The sequence below is a fragment of the Molossus molossus genome, unplaced genomic scaffold (assembly GCF_014108415.1).
Source record: "Molossus molossus isolate mMolMol1 unplaced genomic scaffold, mMolMol1.p scaffold_m16_p_2, whole genome shotgun sequence".
Taxonomy (NCBI): Eukaryota; Metazoa; Chordata; class Mammalia; order Chiroptera; family Molossidae; genus Molossus; species Molossus molossus.
Genome location: NW_023425355.1, coordinates 92,149,803 through 92,175,667, shown reverse-complemented (window position 1 = coordinate 92,175,667; position 25,865 = coordinate 92,149,803). Strand labels below are relative to the sequence as shown.

At 53.5% G+C, this 25,865-nt stretch overlaps 1 protein-coding gene across 3 annotated transcripts in view; it reads left to right on the top strand.

Moving 5' to 3' along the window:
* Positions 1-738: 738 nt before the first annotated feature.
* Positions 739-25,865, top strand: part of ZNF185 (zinc finger protein 185 with LIM domain) — a 67,166-nt gene continuing 42,039 nt past the window's right edge. The window contains exons 1-13 of one of the 3 annotated variants that reach the window (XM_036271677.1): positions 746-796; positions 7,475-7,528; positions 14,662-14,740; positions 14,917-15,040; positions 15,456-15,521; positions 17,761-17,799; positions 17,904-17,981; positions 18,631-18,720; positions 19,632-19,718; positions 20,853-20,936; positions 21,249-21,290; positions 22,734-22,817; positions 23,244-23,333. In XM_036271677.1, coding sequence (XP_036127570.1) covers positions 14,707-14,740; positions 14,917-15,040; positions 15,456-15,521; positions 17,761-17,799; positions 17,904-17,981; positions 18,631-18,720; positions 19,632-19,718; positions 20,853-20,936; positions 21,249-21,290; positions 22,734-22,817; positions 23,244-23,333 — 818 coding nt within the window. In that variant the 5' untranslated portion in view covers positions 746-796; positions 7,475-7,528; positions 14,662-14,706. Of the gene's footprint in view, positions 797-7,474; positions 7,529-14,661; positions 14,741-14,916; positions 15,041-15,455; positions 15,522-17,760; positions 17,800-17,903; positions 17,982-18,630; positions 18,721-19,631; positions 19,719-20,852; positions 20,937-21,248; positions 21,291-22,733; positions 22,818-23,243; positions 23,334-25,865 lie in introns of all 3 variants that reach the window. The other 2 variants (XM_036271676.1, XM_036271678.1) reach the window with 2 other exon arrangements.

The following is a 25,865-nucleotide window of genomic DNA, read 5'->3' as shown; positions in this document are numbered from 1 at the left end:
CCAGCCTGTGAGGTGGCCCTACTTGCTGACAGGGTGCTTACTGCTGCTGTGCCTTGTGAACCCCAAGTCCCTCCAGGATGGCCTTCTAGGATGCTCCAGTGTGGCCTCACTTCCTTCTCCTTCTTCCCAGCCTCTGGGACTTCCTGCATGATCTCAGCCGCCAACCACACACACACCCCTGCCCATCTCCCCGCCCCTGTCTGGGATCTCCATCTGTAAAATGGATCTAGGAACAGTAGTTCTCCACAGCATTAACCCGCAGCATCTGTGGAAGTCATTGGCCTCGAGCGGGGGCCAGATCGCATCGAGTGCGGGCAGGGGCGCAACTAGGCAACCAGGGCCCTTCACGTGGCGGAGGCCTCCCAGTCCGGGGCCGCGAGCCTGGAAGAATTTGCCTGGAAGTTTTCCACCGCAGCAGAGCCTTCTGGAGCTCACTACGGGCTTGGTGCAGGGAGTCCCGGCCTTGATTTCTCCAGCAGCCCCGCAGGGCGGGTCCGGGAAGGGGCGGGCGGGCCAGGGCACTGGCTTGAGAATGTGCGGAATGTGCCAGGCCCATCTACCTACCCCAGGAGAGGGCAGAGGAAGAGGGCCGGCCGAGGGGAGGGGCGAGGGGCGAGGCTCCGAGCGCCAGAGAAAACCTGTTTGTTCTCCTGCGGGCGGAGCCCAGTCCGTGTCTCCTCGCCGCCCAGCAGGCTCCCCGCCGCGCCCCGCGCCCGCCGCCGGCTCGGCCGAGGGAGCCCGCGCTCCGCCTCCGCCCGACCCTCCGCCCGCCACGCGAGCTGGGCACCTGTGCCAGGTAGGGCTGTCGAGTCGCCGTCGGCGCGGCCCGGCAGAGAGGCAGCAGGGGGCACCGGCCCCTGCCCAGCCTGGTGACAGGGGCAACTCCGGGCCTCAGTTTCCCCATCCATACCCTTCACCTGCTCCAAGCATCCCTCCTGGGCTTCTGCTGGGGAGGCAGTGCACCTGGTTTTCTGTTTTTCACTGTGAGCAAAGAGACAGAGAGGCAAAGAAGGCTGGCCTGGTTCCTCTGCCCTGGCTCTTTCTGTAAGAGAGGGTTTGGTTGTTAGTGAATGGCCTGGGGCCAGGGTGCTCTGAGAATTAATTGCAGGCCTAAGAATCAGGGAACCTAAGATCAACTAGTTCACCCTGTGTCCATTTTATAGATGAGAAAACTGAGACCCAGAGTAGGGGGCTCACAGGTTGCTTATGGTGAGCATGTGCCGGGCGCCAGGCAATCTCCTGGAAGGCCACCAGTAAGGTAGCTGCTCAGACAGAAGGCGCCAAATTAAGTGTCAGTGGGTGCTATCAATGGGATCTGCAGCCAGAAGACTCTGTGGCTGGATTGTTTTGATGAGGGAAGGGGGAGCCAAGAGTCTGTCCTCTTTGGAAAAACAGGGTGATACCTCACCTCAAAAAGAGACTGAAAGCACAGCTCCTCCCACTGTCCATCCTCTCTGCTACTTCCAAACTGAGGGCATCTGGGCAGCTCCGCCTGTCAGTGCAAGAGGGTAACTTGCCAGGTCACCTACCGCCCAGGGCTGCTGGGGGCTCAGATGATGTTAGAAGTGGGTGTGCCTGGGCTTTGGGGCATCCAAAGTTTAGTAGGAATTGTGTTCTCACTTCCGTTTGCACTTAGTCTTGACATTGTTGAAGTCTGTGTAGCTGCATCTCAGGACCACAATCTGTGAAACCTGAGAAAGAGCCCCTCACACCCCACCTAGCAGTGGTCATGTCCTCTGGCTCCCAAACCCAGTCTTGCCTTGGTTTCATGGCTCTTTGGACTTCTGGTTGCGATACCTGGCTGGGGACAGGGAGCAGGGTCCCATAGGCTGATGGGCCTGGACAGTGGGAAGTGGCTCTGGGTTCCCACTTCCTCCTCACCACCTCACATAAAGCTGTGAGGGAAGGCTGGCTGGAGTGGGGAGTGGTGCTATCTCCCCACAGCCTCCACTGCTTCATCTGAAAAGTCAGGGACAACTCAGACGCCCTGCTTTCCACTTGGAAGCAAGTGGCCAGGACATAGATGCACAGATCAGATGCCAACTTGCCAGCTGGCCTTGATGCTTGTATTGTTTGCTTCATCACTCCTGGACCACCCCAGGATGGAAAGGAGCAAATCATACTTTTTGCTGAGGTGAGGTTTCACCTACCCTGCCCCTTCCCTCCCTCATTTCCCAGCCCCAGCCCTTGTGCCTTCCTGGCTTGGCCTTCAGAAGCCGTGGCCTGGCTAGGGGCTCCATACTCAGCTGCAGAGAGCTGAAGGAAGACACCCAGCGCAGGGCCAGACGCACAGCAGGTGCTCCAGATCTGTTCATTTTAACCTCTGGCCGCTCATAAGTCAGCGACAGAGGTGCCCAATGACCACACTGGATGCTGTGGCTCTGGGTGGCATAAGCACAAGGGGCTGTAGTGCCTGGAGCAAGGGAGCAGCTCTGGCTGTGAGGATAAGAGAAGGCTTCCTAGAGGAGTAGGGCTTGGAAACAGGAGAAGGAGCTCAGCAGCTACCAGGTCAAGGCTCTCACATCCTTTGGGGCTGCTTTAGTGTGAGCTCCTCTTAGTGTCTGGAAAACCAAAACCAGTTCTTCCTAAGCTCCTGTATGTTCCACCCAGAGCTGAGCAATGAGCCCCTGGAAAGAAATCGTACACAGACCTTCCCAGGGAGTCCAGTTGGGGAGACAGAAAGACAGTAAGGAGCTGCCACTTGCATCAAAATTGTGTTCTTCAGTTCTTCGGCTTGAGTCCAGACTTCAGACAGAACCCCCACCTGAAGGCAGTGACCCCAGGGGCAGCCAACAATTCACCTCAGCCTCTTTCAGCCTGTTTTGTGCTCCTTGCGTTTTCTGCCTAGTGTCCTGTGGCCTCCTGAGATCTGGCAGGGCAGAGACTCTGGACCTTCAGCAGTGGGCCCGGGACCTGGCCACCCTAAGCATTGTCACCTGGTTCCTGAGCTGTTCTTAGTTGCATGCCAAGGAAAGTCCCCAATCTGACTCAATGCACTCTGGAAGCTGGATTCCCTCCTTCTCCCTTCCCCACTCAGCCTCCACGGGTAACTTATCTCTTTGGTATGGGTCTTGCTCCAAGCCACAGGCCATAGGGTGCTAGCTCATGTGCAATATCAGCTTGCTTTCTGCTTGCTAAGCTCTGAGGCTGCCCCCCTGCCAGGCTTACATGGCATGAGACAGGACCATGGCCCAAGAAGAGGAGAGCTGCAGCCCACATGGCACCCTGGGCCTTTGGGTTCCTATGGTTGGGATTCATCAGGGACTCTGCCTTCATTTCCACTGTGCCAGGACAAGGGCAGCACACCCAGGGGACCCACACACCTGAGAACAATGCTCAAGAGAGGTTGTCATCGTTGCTTCCAAGGGTTGGAGAGCTGTCAGGGGACTCGGGAAGTGCAGCAAGGAAGTGAATGGTGCGATAGAGGTGCCTTTACAAGCTAGGGGTAAGAGAGCGGCTGGAAAGTCAGGCTGGGTTCAAATCCCAGCTCAGCCACCATCTAGATGTGTAAACCTGAGCACATCACACAACCTTTGGAGGCCTGGGTTTTGTCACCTGTACAGAAGGGAGGCTGCAGCCAGGAGCACCTGCTACATAGCGGCAAGCAGCTGGTACCTGGCACAGAGGCAGTGCTCTGTCAGGGATGTCCATTGAGCCAGGACCACAGTGTCCTCCTCCAGGAGCTGAGGTGGCCAGGGGTGAGGTTGGGGTGGGTTGAGAGGAATGTAGGCTCTCCACTTGAGAAAAAACAGTTGTTTAAAAATTACTGCTAGTCTGTCCCGGTGATGCACATGATGTCAAATGTTAAATGATTTGCCACAGAAAACTTAATTCTTAAGTCATTCCTGGATGCTTATTAAAATATGATTCACTTTCTTTTCATTTTAACTTTTAACTTTTCACTGTTTTTATTTTAACTTTTCGTCTTGGATTAGGTTAAAAATCACAGAAAAGTTGTAAAATGGTACAAAGAACTCCCTTCAATTTTTATCTGGATTCCCCACTGTTAACATTTCTGATGGCTTTCTTGAGGAAGGGAGAAGTTGGCATGGAAGCACTTGTGTGGCAGTAAACTTCCACTAACAGGTGGCTATGGAGGGGTCAAGAAGTGGGCAAGGGCTAGTGTCAATTCATTTTCCAAAGGGAAACCAAGGCACAGAGAGAAATTCAATCAAGACTCATTTGAGGATTAAAAATGGAACCAGGCCCTGGCAGGTTTGGCTCAGCGGTTGGAGCGTCGGCCTGCGGTACAGAGAGACCTGGGTTTGGTTCCCGCTAAGGGCACGTACCCTGGTTGCAGTTTGTCCCCGGCCCTGGTTGGTCGTGCGGGTGGCAGCCACTCGATGTGTCCCTTTTACAACAATGCTTCTCTCTTTCTCTCTCTCTTCCTCTCTCTCCCTCCCGCTCTATCCGAACAAAAAAATGGAAAAATGTCCTCGGGTGAGGAAAAAAAAAAAGAATGGAACCAGGTTATCTTATCTCACAGATACACATGTATGTATTTGGTGAGTGTTTTCTGATCCCTTACCCATGCTGGGCACTGTGGCACAAGGAAGACTGAGAACGGAGAAGGGCAAGGATAGGGAAGTGGGAAGGGAGGGCCTGGGTGGGGAAGGAACTGGAAAATGAAAGGACAAGAGGCCCTATGGGTGTCATTTTCAAACTAATGTGGGGAGGCAGGAATCTGCAGCTTAAGTACTTGTCACAGAGGGACCCAGAGGCCACTTTCAGAAACTATCTACAGTTTTCCCCTGGGGACCATGCTCACTTGCCATTTCAAGAGGGAGAGGAGAACTGGGGTCAGTGGTGGTGGCCCCTGAGATGGCTGTGGAGCTCTTTGGACATACCCTGGGTCAGAGAGGAGACCTGGCCTCTGGGACCAGTAGTGGGCAGTCCACATGCTGCTGCTGGTTGTCGAAGGTGGTCCCTGGCCTTAGCCCCATCTGTGGGCACACCTCAGGCACTCTTCCAGCCCTCTTGGTCTGATGCCTGTGATCACTGTCTCAGAACACCATTTTCTGATGACGAGGTCAGTTTCCCAGAGAGCTTGGTGTGCCCGAGGGTTGCTATGGAGAGAGGTTCACGAATTCCAATCACAAGAACGGGTGTCCCTGGTGAAAATGCTCATTTTAGGTAGTGCCTGGTTTCGACTGAAAATAAAAACAAAACACCCCAAAACTAAGACTTGCCTCACCTCTTCTACCCAAGGAGCTCCTACTCACTCTTTCATCCTCTCAGGAGCACCCACGCCCAGGGCACCCCGTGGGTAAGGCGGCGCTCTGGCAGTGCCCTCCTCGCAAGGCTTCTCTAAGCTGTCTGTCTGTCTGTCTGTCTGTCTGACCAGCACCCAGCCCGGCATCAACTTTCCATAAATGCTTTTTGAATAACTGAATATGTGGCCTTGGGCAAATGCTTTCTCTTCTCTGAATCTCCATATTCTTATCTAAAAACTGGGGACAGTGATCAGAGGTGAGAGTGGAGCTCAGGGGACTCTGAGCCTAGGGTGGACAGGAAGGTGAGAAAGGAGGGGACTGTGAGGGACCTGGGTTGGGGAGAGCCCCCAGGAGGAGGAGGAGGCCTGCCAAAGGTCAGCTGGGTGGAAGATGTTGTAGGAGGGGAGAGGGGGCTGGGCACTGCTTTTCCTCTTGAACCTCACTTGTGATCACCTGTAACTAGGACAAAAGGAATTAGCTTTTGCCAATGGTAGTCAGGGGCAAATGTGGGGGGACTTCCCTGTCACTGGGCCTGTCCTGGCAAAGGCCGACTGCGTGGTAGCAGTGAGGGTACGGGGATATTCCTGGAGGGGGAGAGTTGGTTGGGGTGAGGATGGACTCCATGATCCTTGAGTCCACTTGGTTGTCCGTGTGCAGATGCGGATAGCATCTCTGTTCCACTAGGATGGGCTTAAAACCACCTTAGTTCCCAGGCTGCAGAGACAACTGGAGTGTTGGGGGTCAGAGAACAGAGCCAGCCCAGGCCGCATAGAGTGGCTCCCAGGGTTCCTCAGGACCCCATCTCATGGTACAGCAGGGGAGATGGAGGCCATGAGAACACTGAGAATAGCTCATGTAGGCAGCTCTGGCAAAGGGTTCTGCTTGGGGTGAGGGCTCCTGGGTCCTGCTCTGTCCAGCATGTTGGCCCTGCCCAGCCCTGGGCATCCACAGAGACATCTCATAGGGCTCTGCCCAGAACCCCTCACTGGCCCTTGAGGCCAAGCCACCTCCAAAATGGCCCAGTCACCCCAAGCAGTCACTTGTATTCAGCCTGCTAAGAGCTAGCAAATGAGCACAGGAGAGCCAGGAGGAATCCCAGCCCCTCAAGGGTGACAGTGGCCAGGTGGCTGTGGCTCCCTTTGCCCCCTCAGGGTTCAGAATCCCCACTGCCTTTGGAGGGAGCTAATCCACTCAGACATCTGCCTCTCAGGGCCCCTCCAGCGCTGACGCCGAGAAGTCTAGATTCTGGGGTATTGAGTATAGGATGGGGGTGGGGGGGATAAAATTCCAGACTTTCATGCAGAAGTCATTTACCTGTAAAGCACATTTACAAATACTCCCCCCATGTGTTCTTTTTCCATATTACATTTTCCCCTCTGCAACCCAAGTGTCCTCCCACTCTTTTCTCCATGTGGTATACCTCCTTCCTGCTGCCCATTGGTAGGCCTCCAGGCCGGACCCCCGGGACTGGAGCATCAGGGGCAGGTCAGGGTTCTCTGCCCAGCTGCTCACACTGGTGCCTGGGAACTGTGTGCTGAGCAGCAAACTGCGGGTCTTGGAGACCCAGCTGCTCAGTCATTGCTCTGGCAGGTCTCAAAAGGGCCCCTTCATCAGACTGCTGCCGAGACCCTCAGGGTCCCAGGAACCCCTGGAGAGGCAGCAGCACCTATTCCAACCCTCTCTAGGGGAAAGCAACCTGCTGCTGACTGTCTTCTTGCCAGCTGCTGAGACCAGGAATTGGGATGCCCTCATTCACAAGACCTTAAAAGGGGACATTTGATCATTCCAACCTTGTTGGCCCAGGGAATCAGGTCAGCTGCCTGAGTGCTGGCTTAGCTCTGCCTGGGTCAAAACAGAAACTGTTTGTCAAGTGGTGTCTTGAGAAAGGACTGGTGGAGGGCACCCGAGTAGGGGACGGAGGTCACTATCCCTGATTTTTAGCATTCGCAGCCCCCTCACACTCCATGCCCTGTCCTGCCTGAGGACTCTACACTGTTCATCTTTGTGTTCAGGTGTTTCTCAGCCTGGCCTGTGGTGTGCACGCCAGCTCATCCTTGCAATTCCTGCTGCAGCCTTCTTGGGACCCCTGCCCCTCAACCTGGGCTCTCCCTACGATGCTGGGCCTTTGATCTCCAGGGGATGTTTCAGAGGGAAGACAGGACAGGGATGGAGCCTCTGAAAAGCAGCACTACATGTTATCCTGTGGCCCTGGTGATGAGCAGAGGGCTGCACTAAAGCCCGTGCCTTTCCCCCATGACCAGGTGCAGGGGCCAGGGAGCACTTTGAGAAAAGGGCTTCATCTTCAGCCAGAGAGGGTAAGTGACATTTCCAGTGACTTGTTCTGACACAACCAGGACTTGGACTCCTGTGTAGTGCTCTTTCCTTTGCACGTGAGTTGAAAGAGAGAGTGTGGATGTGTGGCTTTGCGGTCTTGACCGAGTCCTCCACTTCTGTGATGGCACCAGTGTGCCCCTCCTATGCAATGATAGTTGATGGGCCAAGCTGGCTTGTCTCTGAGTCCTTCTGAATAAGTACTGTCCCATCTCCTTCCCAACTTCTGTTACTGCTGCCCTCTTCAGGCTTGGGGGCTGCCAGGCTGGTTGCAAAGGAAAGCTCTCTAAGGAACGACAGTCTGGGAGAAGACACCTTGCCCCCAGGGTGGCAGGCAGGGTGCTCCAGGAGGTGGGCTTTGACTAGCACAGTGTCACCCTTCCCTTGGCAACACAGACCACTGCAATCTTGGGACAGCTCATTTCCCTGAAAGAGCTTGAGAGGGGCCTCTCATAGGTGCTTACACACAAAGGAGGACCCTGACCTTGAAGCTTAAGGCATTTTCTTGAAACACACCCAAGGAGGACCTGGGTGTCTATTATGGAAAGCAGCTCTAAGGCACAGGGACTTTTCTTTGAGTTCTTTCCCCAATGCTGGGGCTACTGAAGGCTCTTTGTCCAAAGGGAACATTTACAGTGCAAATGGACAGAAGCCTTTCTCATGCCGAGAATCCCCATCACCAGGGCAGGTCCCAGCAAGTCAGGCTGTCACACAGGTGAGGAAGGGCACTGCCTGGAGCCTCGGGGTCATAGAGAACAACTCAGGCTTTCATAGGAGGGCCAGAGGGGGCAGGTGTGACAGCTGGGGTCTCCCTTGCAGGCTTTATTTTTCCATGATTTAGTCATTGACACCCTCATCCAATGGTGGGGAGCCAAGGCCCCATGAGAGAAGAGTCGCCTTCCACCAGGCCACCTGTCTACTCTGAGACCCCTGGCAGTGACCAGCTGAAGCATCAGAACCTGCTGGTCCACTCATCTTAGGAACAAGTTGCTAGGAGACAAGGGACTTTTCATCACTTCACCTCTCCCCTCATGACCCAGATGGAAGCACTTAGGTTTCTGCTTAAGTGATGCAGAAGGCTATATTCTGGGGCTCTGCCTCTGTGAGAGTTCCCTGCCCCCAGAACCCTGTGAAAGTGCTCACAGATCAAACTTCATTAAAACATGGTCTGAGGCTAGTCCAGCAACCAGCCCCTGCACTGGGTGGCCCGAGGCCTAGATGGCTTCATCCACATTTGCCACATTCATATTTGGTCATTGGGCTTGGCTGCATGGGCTGTGCTCTGAGCTGTATATTCTTCCTCATGATGATTCCAAACCCACACCTAAAGGGTCCACACAGAGCTGAGCAGCGGGCTCTGGTTCCAAGAGACAAAATTATGTTGATTCCTACCCATCAGGAATGGGGCCTCTTGGAAGGCCGGTACACATGGGCATATGCAGTCAGGCTTCCTCTCAGCTCCCCTGGTGCAGAGTGTCCCAGCTCACCTCTGGGGAAGCCCTGCCCTTTGCTCTTCTGCCCAGGGTGTGCCCACTCATGTTCGCTCACAGTGGCCAGCACCCAGCACACACACATTCAGACAAGCCCCAGCACCCATGCCCTCTGGCTGTGTCTCTATGTACAACGATGTTCATGCTCCTGGGAGGCAAGGCTAAAGGTGTTTTGTTCCTCTTCCTTCACAATTTAGGTAGGAGGTCCCTGCTTGGTATCCAACACCCCCTCCCCTATTCCCCTGACACTCAGGGCAAGAGAAGGTCAATCGCTCAGTCTGCTCTCTTTTCACACAAACCTTTGCCACAAAGATCCTAGGCCAGGGGCCTGGGAGCTGGGATGGGCCGGCTGCCTATATTGGCAGTCCCAACTGCCTTGCCCTGTGCTCAGTGTGCATTCAGTTGTCTAGAAGAGGCTAGCCCTTCCCATCTGCAGGGGAAGCTGGCATGAGGACCCCAGGATGGAGTGATACTCAGGGGCCAGAGAGAGCCACCAGGCCAATGGCCCTCCATGCCCAAACCCATATCCATGGCTACTGCAGTCTCTGCCCGAGGTAGGCTCTGCACCTCTACACCTCCATCCTCTCCTGTGGATCCTTTTTCTTTCCAGGCTAGTGGGAAATGCAGACATTGTTAGTGCAGTGTGACCAAGAAATGGACTGGGCTGTGTCCCTGAGCCAGGGGACTGTGGAACTTGAAGGCATCTCTGGGAAATGCCTCCTGAGCTGACCCCAAAACCATTTGGCAAGGACAAAGACACAGAAGCCTGCTTAGAAAAGAAGGTGTGCACAGGGAGTCAAGCAGGGTGGCTATTCTAGAAAATTTTCTCCCAGTTAGTCTTGCAGAGCACGTCTTTGTGGGCTGTGGGGCGCCCCTCCTCCTGCTGCTTCTCTCTCCATCTCTGTCTCCTCATGTAACAGCCAAGCACTTGCGTCACTGTCTGTGTCTCCCCCACTCCTACCTCCCCCGCTCCCACCCTCCTGCTAATCTGCCAGCATCAGCTGCTGCATCAGCTCTGACTCCACTGAGGACACCAGGCTTGCTGTGGCTCCTTGCACCCCCTTATTGGCTCCTCACTTCTGTCTGTCCAATCAGAGCCAGAGGCCCTTTTCCTGGGAGGTTGCTGGGCAGCCTTGAGAGGCTGGCTTCACAGGGAGGAAGGTGCAGTGGGAGCACACATATTGGCATTCTGAGGCCATCTGCACCAGAGAGGACCTGTCCCCATCTCCCCCTGCCTGCCTCAATAGACATCTGCAGGCTAATTGAAGAGAGATAAAGAAGGATGTGAAGGGCCACGAAGGTGGTCTGGAGGCACTCACCTGGTGTCTGAGGTGGCCTGGCCTGCTCAAGAGGACTTGGACTTGGTCCTGAATTGGGACAGGCTGGTGTATGTAATCTTAGTGTAGGGTCTTGTTCAGAGTTGGCACAGAGAGGGATGCTGCCTAGTGAGGCTGTATCGAGTGAGGCTCCAGAAGTGTGCCATGAGGGACAGCTGGGGCAGAAAGTGGCAGATAAGCCACCCATTCCTTTGGTGGTCCAGGCCATGCCCCTAAGCAGGGCAATATGGTAATTCTTAAGGAACCAGAAGACTTCTCCCCATCAAAATAGAAATGGGGTGCACGGAGTAGCTGTCCTGATCAGTAATATACTAACATAGGCCATTTGGGAGATGAGGACACTCACCAGCATCAAAACATCCAAATTATAGAAAGTGGCACATGCTCTGGCTTAGGAGACCTAGACAGCAGGTCCACATGCTTGGTAATTTGGCACCACTTTACAGATGAGAAGACCAAGGCTTAGAGAGTGGGACAGCATCACAGCCATGTGAGGCCACTTAGAGACGAGGAGCAGAGATATATTTGCTCTCAGATCAGGTGGCCCTTCTGAATGGCAGGATTTGTGGGCCAGAAGAAGTGTAAGACTGGGAGGCCCCAGGTAGGCAGAAGGTCTCCTGTCCTACTTTCAAAGGTTGCTGGGGATGCAACAATCCAGCAATCCAGTGTTCATCTTGCTTCTCTCTGTACCTTCTCCGTGGGGTGAATGGGGAGGTGCAGGGGCCCCGGTCAGAGCATCTTGCATCGCAAGCACACAGGGGAAGGAGAGCTCACAGGGTGTGGGCTGCCCTACTCGGAGGGGATTCTGGAGTCTGGTGCATGGAGTCGGTAGTGGCTGGACCAGGCTAAGTGGCCAGATGGATGGACATTGTGTGTGTGACTAGTCCAAGTCCAAGAGTCCCCTCTCTCCAGCAGGTGCCAGTCAGCTGCTGAGGCAAAGTGCTTGGCTTTGGAAGAAGTGTACAGGTACCAGTGGGGGTTGTACCTGGGCCACCTGCACCTGACATTTTGCTCCAAGCCACGGAGCACAGGGTCAGCAGGGCTACTGCATGGCTACAGCTCAGATTCCGGCTACATTCTCCACCTTCTGGGAGCCTTGGAAATGTGGCCTGGGGCCAGTTGCCCAACCTCTCCCTTGCTTATGGTGAAGCAAGGATGACAGTACACTTACAGGCTGATTGCAGACTTGCTGCCAAATTTGCGTGTCCTGACCCCTGGACTCGGTGCTAGCCTTGTTAGCTTGCTCGCAACTCATGTCCCAGGACCCCATGGAAGGGCAGGGCCAAGACCCCCATCCTGGTACTCGGGTCTTCTTGCACCATCACTGCCAACATTCAGGCTCAAAGCACCCCCTCCCCCACAGTCTCCTTCTCCCTGGGAACAGGGAGTGGGGGTGTGTGGTGTGGTGAGGAGGGTGGGAGGGAAGAGGCCTGAGGATGGGGAGTTGTGTTTAGCACTTGCAAAGTGGATTCCTTCTGTGCTACTGTGCCCCCTGCCTTTGTGAGGGAAGCTGGTCTCCTGCTCCCTGGGGTGCTTCTGAATTATGCTGCTGGGTCAGCTACTGCTGTGACCTCCCAACTGAAATCAGACCCCACATATACCACTTGCTCTCTCCCCACCCCTGGTGGGCAAAGAAGCTGGAGGCTCCTGCAGGAGGCCCTGTGCTCCGGAGGCAAGGCACTGCACATTGGGCTCCTGGAGGCCCCGGGTGTCCACTAGAAGGAGAGAATTCCCAGGACTGCTGCATCTGTACACTCTCCTCACGTCCCACGCCTTTAGCAGTTTTTGAGACCCATTCTTACCAATCCAAGCAGCGCCAACACCATTTCATTTGCTTAAACCACTGTTTCTTTAGTCTTTATCACACAGGCAATACACATTTATAATACAAAAATTAAAAATACAGAGGAGCAAAATATTTTTGTATATATCCTTTCAGGTATTTTTTAATGTGCATTTTATGTAAATAAATTTTAAAGTAAATGGTATCATCCTACACATCTTGATTTAAAAGCTGCCTTTCACTTAGTGATATATGAAAACTATACACACAAAGGCTTGTTAAATATCATATATATCAATATCATTTGTAATAACTGCTTGAATGATGGATCATCAGAAACCAGCTCTCTAACAGGGACCTAAATTCAAACCTCATGTGTCCATCTGTCTATCTGGCAATCATCACTTTAAATGCCCCTTGACCAAAGAGTTGCCTTCTTTAGTCCCATGGAAAGGTCCTAGTCTATGGCTCTTTCAGTTAGATTGTCCCATCAAAAAAAGACATTTGACTTCTGAGATGAATAATCAGCCCTGGTCTTTGCCTGAGTCTTCTGTAAAGACAGGCCTGAAGCAGTGTGGGCACCACCCCAACTTTGCCCTCCCTCACTGTGGGCTCTTGTGTGTGTCCCAGACTCAATGGCCCGCCCCTCTGCTTTTGTCATTCTGCATGTGTGTGAGTCCCTCCTGATTTGGAAGTAGTTTACTTGGTTCTACCACCTCTTGGTACACGGGAAGATACTCCAACCAATGGAGCCACACCAGCCTACTTGGTTCTAATTAGGGAGAAAACTTTTAGGCAACGTGGCCAACAGGTTTGTCAAGAGGAGATTGATGAGTTTCTGAAAGAACCTAAAGACTGAGTAGTAGGAGTTCCTGAGCTGAGGCCCAGAGAAGGTGAGGCACTCGCCCAAGGCCTCAGTCAGCAGCACCAGGAGACCAAGGGACCAAGATCTAGGAGTCAATTCTGTCTGTGTGCCCTGCCCAGTGGGGCCACTTCATGGGTTACTGGGATGGGCCAGTTGGGCATGTGAGGATCACCTATGGAATGTGCTCTGCTCCGGAGAACTCTGATGTGGATGCCTTGGTGCAGAGGCTGGGCACACAGGGTGCCCATTCACGATAATGAGTTGCTATTCCTGGCACACAACAGGCTCAGGCCTCCTGGGCTACTCATTTGGTGCAGTTTATGGGAAAGCTAGCTCTTGCTGACATGGCAAATTTGGTTTTCTCTTGGCCCCCTGCCCTGCCCATTTTAGTTTGCCCTTGACCTCCATGGGAACATGTTCAGGCCTTGCCAGCTGGCAGCAGGGCCCAGCTGCTTAGGCTTAGCCCTGGAGGGGCCCAGAGGGTAACAGACCCCTACCTAAGAGGAAGGCTGCTGTATCTCAGGACTGTGCTGGCAGAGCCAGGACCCCTGCTTCTTATTATCCCCACTTGCCTGAGCCTCCAACTCCTCTCTTGAGGCCCAAGAGGCCAGTTGTGGCAAGTCAGGTCTGTCACTAGACCCATGATGTGGGCCTTCCATCTCTCTGCAGCACTGGGCCGCTCCCAGCCTGGAGAACTTGTTTCTTCACCCCAGGCCCTCCTGGGGCAAACAGTCTTCATGGTGCTGTGAAGGCGTCAGAGGCCAGCACAGCCCACCCCTCACTGGCCACAGGAAGGTAACACCTGGTACCAGACCTCCACCCTTGTCTGGTCCCTGAGGGCCACAAGGAGTTGGCAGTGGGGTTTTCTCACTGGAGATTGAAACCAGCTCCTGAACCACACAAGGCTGCACACCCCTAGGCCATGCTTGTACTGACTGAGGACCACCCACAGTCCTCTCTTCCAGTGAGGACAGATTGAGAGTTACTGCTCTTGTTCAACTGCCCTGCCATCTCTGCTGTGCCAGGTGGTGCCCGGCACTTGCAAGACATTAGTGTATTCTATCCTCCCAGCAGTCATGTAGGGTAGACTGTTTAAACTCCTATTTTACAAATAAGAACACTGAGGCAGCCCCAAAAGTTCAGCTGACCAGCCCAAGGTCTGTCAGACAGCTACTAAGTACTGAGATAGATGGTCCAACTTCCAAATGGCTGTTTCCTCTGGCCCCCACCCTCCCCCCAGCCCCTCCTCCTGAATCCACTGGTGCCGGCCTCCAAAGAGCCTACTGTCTGTGTGGCACTGTGAAGGCTCCCTCGCTGCCACTCTTTCCCCACACTTTCCAGAGCCTGAATTCTGGCCATCAGTGCTCTCTAAGAGGGCTTATAGTGTTCTCTCATCAGCCATCTCTGAAACAGACAGCCCTGGTAGCCTGTGCCTTGTTCCCCAGGTGAGTGACCCTGATAGTGGAAGATCCAGAAAGTGTTCGCTCTGTGTCCTCTACCTGCCACCCAGGACTCCACCAGTTCTTGCTTTCCAGTGCCCAAAGGACAGTCTGGATGGTCTTGGTGTGCCAGGGACCACATGATGACCCATAAGCCATTATAAATGCATGACGTGACAGCCATGTACTTGCTTTTGCCCCAGGAATATTGTTGAATCAACTGAGAAGTGACCTGTAGAGCAGACACCATGAGCATCTCAGCTCTCGGAAGCAGCACCAAAGGTGAGGCCCAGGCTCCCTCTATCTCAGTCCCGGTTTTGGTATGTGGCTGCCTTTTTCCAGGCTAGCACTGCCTGGGCAGCATAGTGCGAGAGACATGTTGGGAGGGGCTGGAGAGGAAGCCCAAGGTCCTGGGGCTAGGCTCCCCTTCTGAAGCTGTGTAGCCTTGCCCCTGCCAGGGAAGCCTCTCTCAGCAGGCGAGGAGGAGCGCAGTAACGTCCTCAGGCAAATGAAGGTGCGAACAACTCTGAAGGGGGACAAGAGCTGGATCACCAAGCAGGATGAATCGGAGGGCCACACCATGTAAGTCCAGGAGGCTGGGAGGGCCAGCAGCAACTGGGTGGGGCTGGAGCTGTGATCCATGAGTCTCATCCACACCTGGAGATGCTGAGAGGCTTCCACCATTCAAGCTCAGCCAGGCAACATGGTCATAGGCCAGCTGGGGAGGTTGGAGCAGGGGAAAGCAAGGCAGCTGAGGGTAAGACTCAGCCAAAGTCACAAGGCAAGAAAGCTCTGGGTGCCAGGGTATACATGTGGAATGTGAAAGCAATCCGGGGAAGAAGGTGAGATGGGAATGGTGGGCCGAGTTCCTGGGATGCATGTACTGCACTTCCCTCAGCTGCCTTGGGACCCAACAGGCACTCTCTAAGATAGAGGCTACAGGGTGGCTGATGGTAGGGGGCCTGGGAGCCAGTCTTTTGGACTTCTCTTTCCCCAGAGAGCTGCCCTCTGGTCGGAGTCGTGCCACATCCTTTTCATCACCCGGGGAGGTCCCAAAGGCCAGGTAAGAAGTGATACCCAAATGGCTGGTGAGAGGGCCCCATGCTGCAGTCCTCAGAGGACAAGGATGGAGCCCGAGCTGAGAAGAGATGTCAGGGATCTGCAGCACGTCATTTGAAATCCACAAGAAGATGGGGTTTTCCACTCTGCTTCCCTTGGGAAAGGGAAAGCGGGAGTCACTGGGTCCAGTTTTCTGGCCTTGCTGTGTGGCCCTTGGGCCAGCTGCTTCCCCTCCTAGCCCTCCATGGTTTCACCTGTCAACTGTGATCAAAAGTGTCATTAAGAATCCCCTGCAAAGAGTAAGACAATGTCTGTGAGGTGCTTTGAGAGTCACACATGACTTCCCCCGTAGGTAGCCCTGATTGCTGAGTGCACCTGGTAATTGGCATGCCAGGGGACACTCACACATTTACGACAACTGTCTCCCAAGTTCAGGATGACATATTTTTACAGCTGTCCAAGGGGAATGGTCCCCTCTCTACTTCATTGGCTTTTGCAAAGAGGTGTCCAGGGAGGCTCTGAAGTGTGATAACGTTGACCCAGATCTGCAGGAACTGCTCCTGAGAACTAAGGAGAGGAGGCAAAAATTCAGGCTTGATCCTTGATCCAAACAGCTGGCAGTTGGCAGTGACTACATTGCCAGGGCCTTTCTCAGGTGGTGGTACAGGCAGTGGCAGCAGATGGAAGGAAGGGGTCCAAGTTCACTGCTAGCCCCAGAGGCTGTTTTTGGTAACTGTGGCCTTGCCTGTCATCCCTCAATGGCAGCGCATGCTACCTGCCAGATCCTGTGCTGAGCACAGGAGACAGCCCTCTCCTCAAGGAACTGCCATCCTAGCAGGGACTACAGGTGCAACCCAAGTAGAGAGATGAACATACAATAGAGAATTGTGGTTTGTGAGGTTAGCAAGGACCTGCAGACAGTTCAAAGATAATTTTCTTATTGTGGGGACTTGTTTACTTTGGGGGTGCAGTTCTCACCTTGGGCTTTGGTTTGGGAGTACATTTGGAAAGCTGGTCCTGGGGTACTGTGACTCAGGGCCTAGAGCAGGCATACCTGGAAGTCTACATAAACCTCACTCTCATTCTTTCCCAGGGGGGTCCAGGGCCAGCCAGGGACTGTGGCCTACCCTCCCCAGCACACAGGTATTTCAGATTAAAATGCTCATTGTGGCTAGAAGTGGTGCAAGTGACCTTTCTTAGGTCCCACCTTAAGTGTTCTTAGAACTTGGTCCCCTCCAGGGGGCTACCCCAGGGAAGTACAGGGTCTGTTGAGATGGAGAACACTGGGGCTCTGTGCTGCCCTTCCTACCTGCCTGCATGAGATCCCCTTAGACCCAACCCTGCTGCTTCAGCCCCAAGCTCCTCTATTCCTGGACAGAGTCCTTATCTCCTGCACCTGAGTCCTGGCTGCCCACACTGTCAGCTGTTGACTCTCACCTTCAACCCCCTGAGTCCTCTGAGACCCCTTGGTTGCCCCCAATCAGGAAGTGCCCAGCACATGGAGCCTAATGCTTTCCAGCCACAGACTAACCCTTGGCCATACCCTCAGGTTCCAAAATTCCATAAAGACTTGTGATGTGGTTGTCCCAGGGGCTGGAGGAGGGAAAGCCCCAGAGGAGGGGGAAGGGAGGGTCAGCTGATCTTGGCTGTCTCATGCCTGGGCTCTGCCCCTTGGGCCCTCATGAACTTTCCTGGAAAAGGCTGAGAGTGAGGGTGGGGGGATAGGTCAGGAGCCATGGCTTCTGCCTGCCATGTCCTCAGCCCCAGGCCTCTAACCATGGAGCATCCAGCCTGAGCCGGGTCAGCTTCAAAAGCAGAGGGTAAGAGGACTGTCAACAATCCCAGAAAAGCTCTTGCTCAAGAGAAAGCTGGGACCTGGCAAGCCACGGAGAAGCCAGAATTTGGAGGGGACACCTCCTTGACAAATGCCCAGCCAGAGATCATGACTTCCTAGGCACCTGCTGTGAGTCAGGGCCATGCTGGGCTGAGCCCCGAACAATCAGCCACAGGTACTTTTCCTAGGGAGCAGGAGAGGGACAGGCAGAGAAGAGCATGAACCAGGCTAAGGGTACATGGTGGCTGGCTTTCTTGGGAAGCTCCTGGCCACTCCTGCTCCTTCTGTTCTGACTGCACTGGGGCACCCCCCCCCCAAGCCAAGCTGCTTTGCTATCATTGGGGACAGGAGAAAGTAGGGCCCTCTAGCAAGGCCGCAATTCACTTTATGCCTTCTTTTTCCTTGGCAGGTCTACGAGCACAAGGGCTTCCACTGGCTATATCATCCGGTAGGTGAAGGCAGGATCCTGCCCGCCTCCCCCCACCCACCTACACTGCCCCCTGGCTTCTCCCTGGGAGCTTAATGGGCTGTTTCTTCTGGGCTTTCTTTTAGGGGAGTGTTCACCAAGCCCATAGACAGCTCATCCCAGCACCAGCAGCACTTTCCTAAGGCCAACGGAGCTCCAAAGAGGTGTGTCCATTGGGGCGCTGGCCAGCCAGCCAGTGGGGAGTTGTGAGGGCCTGGGCCAGGCTCATGGCAGAGAGAGTGCTCTGCCTGTTACTTGGGGGGGGGGGGGGGTTGGAAGCTCTGTTCTTATGTAGATTAAGGCTTTGGACAGAAACACAAGGGCAACCTAAGAAGATGAGTTGTGGGGGGTAGGGGGATGCAGTTGCACCACAGAGACTAGCAGCCCCCAAGTAGGTGCCTGGACCACTTTGGGCCCTCTGGTCTCTGGGAGTCCCTGGGCCATTACTGATGACCTGGCCCTTGAACCAGTTCTGATTTGCAGGGAGCTTTGACTTATTGATTGACTGCAGAGAGCTGTGTGCTTTAAACCACCTTCCTGGCAGGCTGAGGTGGCATACTGTCACAACACCTTGATGTCAGGCTGAACTCAGACTCCATCAGAAAGGCAGGGCCAAGGGGGCTATGTCTGCCAGAGGGCTTCCCTGCTGAGGGTGCTGCAGATCTTCTGGTTATCTGGCAGGGCTGAGAGCAGAGAAGAAAGGCTACCAGCATTCTCTCATCCACCTACCACATGCCTGCTGGGCTGTGTGGGCAAATCTGGAGGCAAGAGGGGGCCTGAGGGTAGGCACATGAAAACTCCTTGCTTCCCCAGCACTGGCAGTCTGATGAGAGCAGCTCCCACTGGGCCTTTTCGCCCCTCCTCCTCTGGCTACAAGATGACCACTGAGGACTACAAGAAGCTGTGAGTACGCAATCGCAGACCCAGATCAGTTCCCTCCTCCAAAGGACGAGCCCAAACACTGGTCCTCTGAGAGCAGTGGTCTGGTTGCCTCTGAGCACAGTCCAGGAGTGCTAGTCCTGTTGGCCTGATGTCCCTGCCAGTTGATGCTGTGACCCTGGAGCCCACCAGAGGGTGACAAGCCCCAGAATGTTGGATGTCCATGCATACTGCACTTCTGATCTAAGGCAAAGCAAGGTCTATAGGAAGTTTGTAGAAGGAGGTGGTGGGTCTGGAGAAAGGGTCACGGGTCATGGCCTTTGGGCTGTTTCCAGCTGACTGTGTTTCCTGGACATGACTCTTGGCTGGGCTTTCAGCATGGGCCGGGCCGGGCTAGGGCCTGATGATCCTAAGCATGCTGCTGCCCTTAGTCGTCTATCAGCTATGGGCATTTTGTGCCTAAATATGAGCTGCTTCTTGGATATAAATCTTTGGGGTTCCCTCTAGAGTTCCCTGTGTGGCCTGTGCCTAAGGCCCTCTCCTGTGTGCCCAGGAAGAGGAGCTCTGGACAGAGTTTTAGGTTGTGCTCATGGTTCCCAGGGGCCACACGGTATATTGTTTGTTCCTTGTCATCATCATCCAGTGACATGGAGCAGTTAGGGTATCTTTCTGAAGAAGGGGTGAGGCTTAAACTGGGTCTTAGAGAACAGTTAGGGTTAGGACAGGGAGAAAGAGGAAGGCTAGCTCTTGAGGAGGAAGAAGTGGCATAAGCAAAGGCCCAGAGGCAGTGATGCCAACATGTGTTGGTGTTGTTGGAAGTCAAGAAGCCAAGCTACTGAGGGTAACAGCCTATGACAAGGAGCAGGGGTGGAGGGAGGGGGAGGAGGAGCCATAACGGCCAGCATCCTCACCCCTCCCTGCTCCCCATCCCTCAGGGCACCCTACAACATCAGGCGCAGCTCAGCCTCAGGGGATGCTGAAGAGGAGGATGTGCCTTTCTCTTCTGATGAGCAGAAACGGAGGTAACAGTACCCGCTGGGCATCCCATGGACAGGGCTGGGGCCAAGTTTGCACAGACTAGTGAAATAGAAATTGTGCCGTTGGGGTGATGAAATGCACAGCACTTAGGACATCATTGCTGGCCTGTGGGAAGGAGGAGTGGCTGCTAGCAACAGGTGTTATCCCTTGAGTCCCAGAACCACCCACATAGCTAGGCCAGCTCAAGGGACTCTCTTATGAACATTCTATGAAGCAGAACCTAGGTAACAAGGGTTGGGGCAAAGCCTCATCTGTGGACAGAGGGTGGAAAGGGATGTGCTTTAGAACTTTATATCAGTTTGTTAAAAAGGGTCCTGAGCAAATTGGACCAAAATAGGCAGCACAGGAGATCCTCATAAGAGCGCTCTGTGCCCTGGCCAGTTTGGCTCAGCGGTTGAGTGTCGGCCTGCGGACCAGAGAGTCCGGGTTTGGTTCCTGCTAGGGGCACGTACCACCAAAAAAAAAAAAAAAGAGCCCTCCATGTGTGTGCTGTGTGTGCAGAGTCATGGCAGGGCCTGCATGCCTGGGGGGACAGGGCCAAGCTCCAGAGGTTCCAAAGTCCCAATGTCCCTCACCCCAAAATGAGGCTAGGTGTTTAGGCAGAAGCTAGGACCCAAGGAAATGAAGCTCCCAGAGCTCAGTCTGCCCCTTTCCTGATCCCAATGTCTGCCTGCCCCTCTGTGGCTCAGGAAACAGAGCAGAGCCCCCTGGTAAGGGCCTAGCAGCCCAGCAATCCTAAGGACAGAGTTCACAGTGGCAGGGGTCCTAGGGCCTAGAAAGTGCTGGGAAAGAGCCAGGCCATCTGGCATCGACTGCCTATTCTGCCACTAGCTAAATGTGTGATCTTGGGTAAGCCGCTACAACTCCCCATGCTTCAGTTTCCTCATCTGTAAATCGTGGGTGATACTGGCACCTAACTTTCTAGGGTGCAAGGAATAAGCCATCGTGGGTTGGCAGCATCCATTGCTAGATAAACACGGGCTGTTCTTACCTTGGTCTCTATTTTCCACTGAATAGTCCTCAGAGCAGGCACTAAGCTGGCTTTGATCCCTTGCCTTGATGTGGTGGCCCAAGCCATCCTGAGTACCTGTCTATCAGATGCCCCCTTGCCACTGCAGGACAGAAGCTGCAAGCAGCGTGGTGAGGAAGACAGCTCCCCGGGAGCGCTCCTACGTTCTGTCAGCGGCCAAGAAGAGTACTGGGTGAGTTGCACAGCAAGAGACTCGGCTCAGCCACCAGCCAGCTCCATGCTCTGGAATAGTTTTTGTCTATTCAGGGCTCCAGTATTCCTCTGTCTGGTGAAGGTTGGGGTGAGTGGGCCCTCTTAGCTGGACCTTTTGAGATGCTCAGATGTACTTTCTGGAAAACTGAGGGGTCTGGCTGCTGCCATCAGCATAGACAAGAGGCTAAGAATGGTAGAGAGGCCCAGGATTCTCTGGGGCAGAGTAGTCATGATGTCACCTGTCTAATCCATAGATTCTGCCCAACATATCACCTTTCTACCTCCTTTTCAGAAGCCCTGTCCAGGAGATGCAGCCCCCATTCATTGCGAAGAGGTAAGTGTCAGCAAGGGAAGCCTTAGAGGCCTATCTGCTGGTCATAGAGGAGGTCGCCTTTTGGCAACGGTGTACTGTGGGCACTGGGGAGAAGGTCAGGATGGGGTGACGCCACTGTCCCTGAGCACAGATAGTTCGTTGTAAGGGGCTGGTGGCTTCTGTTTGGAGGCCAAGTGAGCACCTGGGTGGCTGTGGCCCCAGCATCCAGTTCTGTGTAGGCAGGAGCCTGGCTTAGAGGACACAGCTTATGGCTATACTCTCCTATTTGCCAGTAGCTAACAGGGCTGGGCCCCTGACCCAAGATGGACATACTATTTCCAAGGGCCTCTGGGGTTTTGAAGCATAAGTAGTTATGGGGGTATATAGGATTTGTTCCCTTGCCCTCCCTCCCATCCTACCAGGAACATGCTGGACAGTGCCCACACAGGAGCTATCACAGGGATGGGGTCTAGAGGCTTGTCACTGGAAGCACCTGCCTGGTTGGCCAGGCCTTTGGATGTTACCATGACACTGGAGATGGGCCCTACAGTGTGAAGAGGGTTTAACAAGGAATAATCAGGACATCAGGACACTCCAGCTGAGTGAAGGAGGGGGGTAACCATTAGGTGAAAAAGACATCTTCTGGGAGCAGAGAATATTTGGGGAGAACAGGAAAGAAACTTCTGGACAAGTTGAATTTTAGGGATATTCCATTGGGTAGACAAGGAAGACCTCCATAATGAGCTGAGGACTGAAAAAACAAGATAAGCCAGCATGCCAATGTTCCAAGTAGAGGCCCAGAGGTGGGAACAGCTTGCTGTGTTGAAAGACCAGAAAGGCTAACTGAAATACAGCCAGCAGGGGCGGGTGTGCTCTTGATGGCTGTATCAGGTTCCTGGGGCTGCTGTAATAAAGTACCACAAACTGTGTAGCATAAACACCAGAAATATATTGTCTCCCAGTTCCAGAGGCTAGAAGTCCAAGATCAAGTTGTTAGCATGAGCTGGTTCCTTTTGGAGGCTCTGAGGAAGACACTGTCCCAGGCCTCTTTCCTACCATCTGGTGGCTATAGGCAACACTTGGTGATCCTTGGCTTGTAGATGCATCACTCTAGTTTCTGCCTCCATCCTCCAACGACTTTTGTGTGTCTATGTGCAAAATTCCCTCTTTTAATAAGGACACCAGCCATTGGATTTAGGGACCACTCTACTCTAGCATGACATAATCTAACTATGATTACATCTGCAAAGACCCTATTTCCAAAGAAGGTCACATTTACAGGTTCCAAGCAGACATGAATTTTGGAGGGACACTATTCAATGTAGTATGCTGTCCTTATCCCAAGGTGGAGTCGCTGAGCCCCCAGCCTGGGCCATCTTATGTCCATAGACTCCACTAAAGGAAAGCATGTCCTTCAGGGGGCAGCTGAACAGACAATGCATCTGTTTCTCTTTTTGCCCAAAGGGTGGAGGTGGTGGATGAGGATGGTCCTTCTGAGAAGAGCCAGAACCCACCTGCTCTGGCAAGATCCCCTCCTGGTTCCATCAGGTAATCAATCAGTCATCTCTCCCTGGGGCTGTTGGCTGTCAGGCCTGCCTGCCACTCAGTCATTGTGGAACTTCTGCCAGGTCACCTCTTTGCAGAGCCTCAGAGTCAGTGTCCCCATATGCCCAGTGACAGGATGGGGCACAGAAATCAGTAAGGGCCTATCTGGCTGGATGTCCTAGAGCTGAAAGGAGCAAAACAGTCTGGCCTCCAGGAAGAGAGCACTGAACTCTTGTCTGTTTAGTGGTTATCTGTGTCACGGGGTTGGAATGGGTCCGCCGCTGGGGCGCCAGCTCTGCCATTCTCAGGTTTATTCACCGTTCTACTAAAATTTGGCCAAGTTCAACCTGCCAACCTTGTCCTCCCACTCCTACTGGGGAAGGAGGCTCCGCAGTCCCCAGTGCCACTCACAGATGCCTTTTTTGCCAGTGCGGAGGGAGGCCGAGCCAAAGTGTCTCGGGCAATTTGGATTGAGCGCATGCCGAGTCTGCCAAGCCCTGCCGGGAGCCTGGAGCCCAGGTGGGTGTTGCAAGCTGGCTCTGGCCTGTGAGCTGGTCAGATGGGAGGATCTGGCAGTGGGGTGACAAGGCAGGGGCAGGCCAAGCGTTGGTGATCTCACTCCAGGCAGGGCCCTGATATGCCCTGATTTCTGAGCCCTGAGTGTCTGAGCAGATAATGGTACTCTCTTGTCTGTGGATGAAGAGCAGTCAATACCACCTTGTACTTTGAGCTGAATCTTGCTAAGTCCTATTGAGAGCACCACCGTCACTGCTGTTTAAAGCACCTGCCTGGATTCAGAGCCCTGCCCAAATCCAGGTCTGCTGAAAGCTGTGTCTCTGTGGCATCCTTGGAAGACCCCTGAGGCCAGAGGGACAGAGCACCTATCCCTACAGGTCATTTTTGGAGACTCCAAGGACTGTTTCAGCTCTCATAATGCCACCGCAAGCCCCACTTTCCCAACTCAAGCCCCACAGCCATTTGTATGTATCCACCATCCTCAGGGTCACCTCCTCTGTGTCAGGAGAAAGACAGATCACCTGCCACAGCACTGGCGGTAGAGTGAGGCTGCAGACAGACCTCCTCTGCCTCACAGGAGCAGCAGGACTGCTGGGTTGGGGCTGGGAGGGGAGGGAAGAGGTAGCAAGGCCCTCTCTGCTGGAAAGCCCCTCCTCTTCACTCAGTCCTTTTTTTATTATTATTGTTAAAAGTATTACAGATGCCCCCCTTCTCCCCCATCGACCCTCTCCTTACCATTCTCAACCCTTCCTGCTTCCCCCAACCTAATGTCTGTGTCCACTGGTTCTACATATATGCATTGAAGTTCTTCAGTCATCTTTTGATCTTTCCTGTGTGTCTGAACTTTTATCCATAAGAACTTTTGAACAGTGGAAATATCTGAGAACTCTTCACAAAGTAGCATTGATGGGACTTGGTGACTGATAGGATATGGGGGCTGTCTTAGATTGCTAGAGCTGCTGTAACAAAGTCCCAAAAACGGTGAATCAAACAACTGAAGTGTGTTATCTCCCAGTTCTGGAGGCTGGAAGTCCAAGATCCAGATGTTGGCAGGGTTGGCTCCTTTGAGGGCTCTCTCCTTGGCTTTTAGATGGCTGTCTTCTCACTGTGTCCTCACATAATCATCCCTCTGTGTGTTTCTGTGTCCTGATCTCTTTTTATCAAGACACCAGTCAGATTGGATTGGAGCCCACCTCAATGACCTCATTTTAACTTAATCACCTCTTAAAAATCCTATCTCCAAATACAGGCACATTCTGAGGTCCTTGGGGTTAGGATTCAACATACAAATTGGAGGGGATACAATTCAGCCCCAAACAGTGCACATCTTTGAGTTTTCCTTATTTCTCTTATATAAAAAAAAAAGCAATGAATGGTTTCATATGCTTTTTAAAACAGAATATAGGAGGAGAATTCAATTGCATTATATTATAGATTTGAGAGGCATTTTGACATTTATTCCAGAAAATTCCTTTGGGTGTTTAATACCTATTACCTGGTTGTCACAGAAGGTAGCTGTCGCAGTCTTCTGGGGCTACTATAACAAAGTACCCCAGCTAGTGGCTCAAACAACAGAAATGTATTCTCTCCCAGCTCTGGAGGCTGGATGTCTCAGATAAAAATTTGATATAAAGCCCCAGGAAATAGAGCCAGAACCAGATTATGGAATGTTCCACACACCAGAGGTGTCTCATGACGAGTTAGCCTCCTCCCGGAATGATGGCTGGTCAGGCGAGGCGTGATGCTTTTCATTGTGCTGCTTTCCTCAGATTCTGCTATCACCAAATATCTAGACCCCACTGGGCAGCTTCCAGGTGAGCTGCTGGCCAGTCCTGAGCAGCCTTCCTCTCTGACCTGACCCATTCAGGCCCTGCACTAGGCCAGGCAGCCATCGCCAGCCCCCCGCACCCAGTCCTGCCTGCCTAGCTATGCCCTTGAAGAAACCCAGCCCCATGGGGAGCAGCGACTCAACCAAACCCTGGGGCTTGCAGCACCTCAGAAGAAGCTGGTTTATGGCAGAATGGGACAGAAGAATATCACAGCCTTGTCCCCAGGCATTGTTCTGCTGAGGCTGCCCCTCTACAAGCCTGCCCCTATTCTCTCCCCTTTGGCTCAAGTCTGAAAGTCTTCTCCTCGTGTCATGAAGCAGGACAGCCATGAGGAGTGCCCCTGTCTTAGGTGGCAAGCCCTTTACAGATTTTAAGGAAGGCTGAAAGTTTGGAACAGGAATTGCCAGACAAGAATGCCCACAGGCTGTGCCCTCAGGGCTCTCCAGCTGTCTCTTTCTTTTCATTGGAACTCCCATCTTGCTCCAGACCCCAGACCTACTTGGGTGTCCCAAAGGCCCCTCAGCTCCGGTGTCCACATCCACTCTACTTGTCTTCACCATCACCCGCACACACACATATTGCTCACACATGGAAGGGGCCCTCCCTCCATGCACCCCAGGCCTGGTCTCTTGGGTTAATCTAGTTTTTCTTGCTGAGGAATAACTCCTGCCCACTTTCCAAACTGACCTCATTTGGATACCCTCTC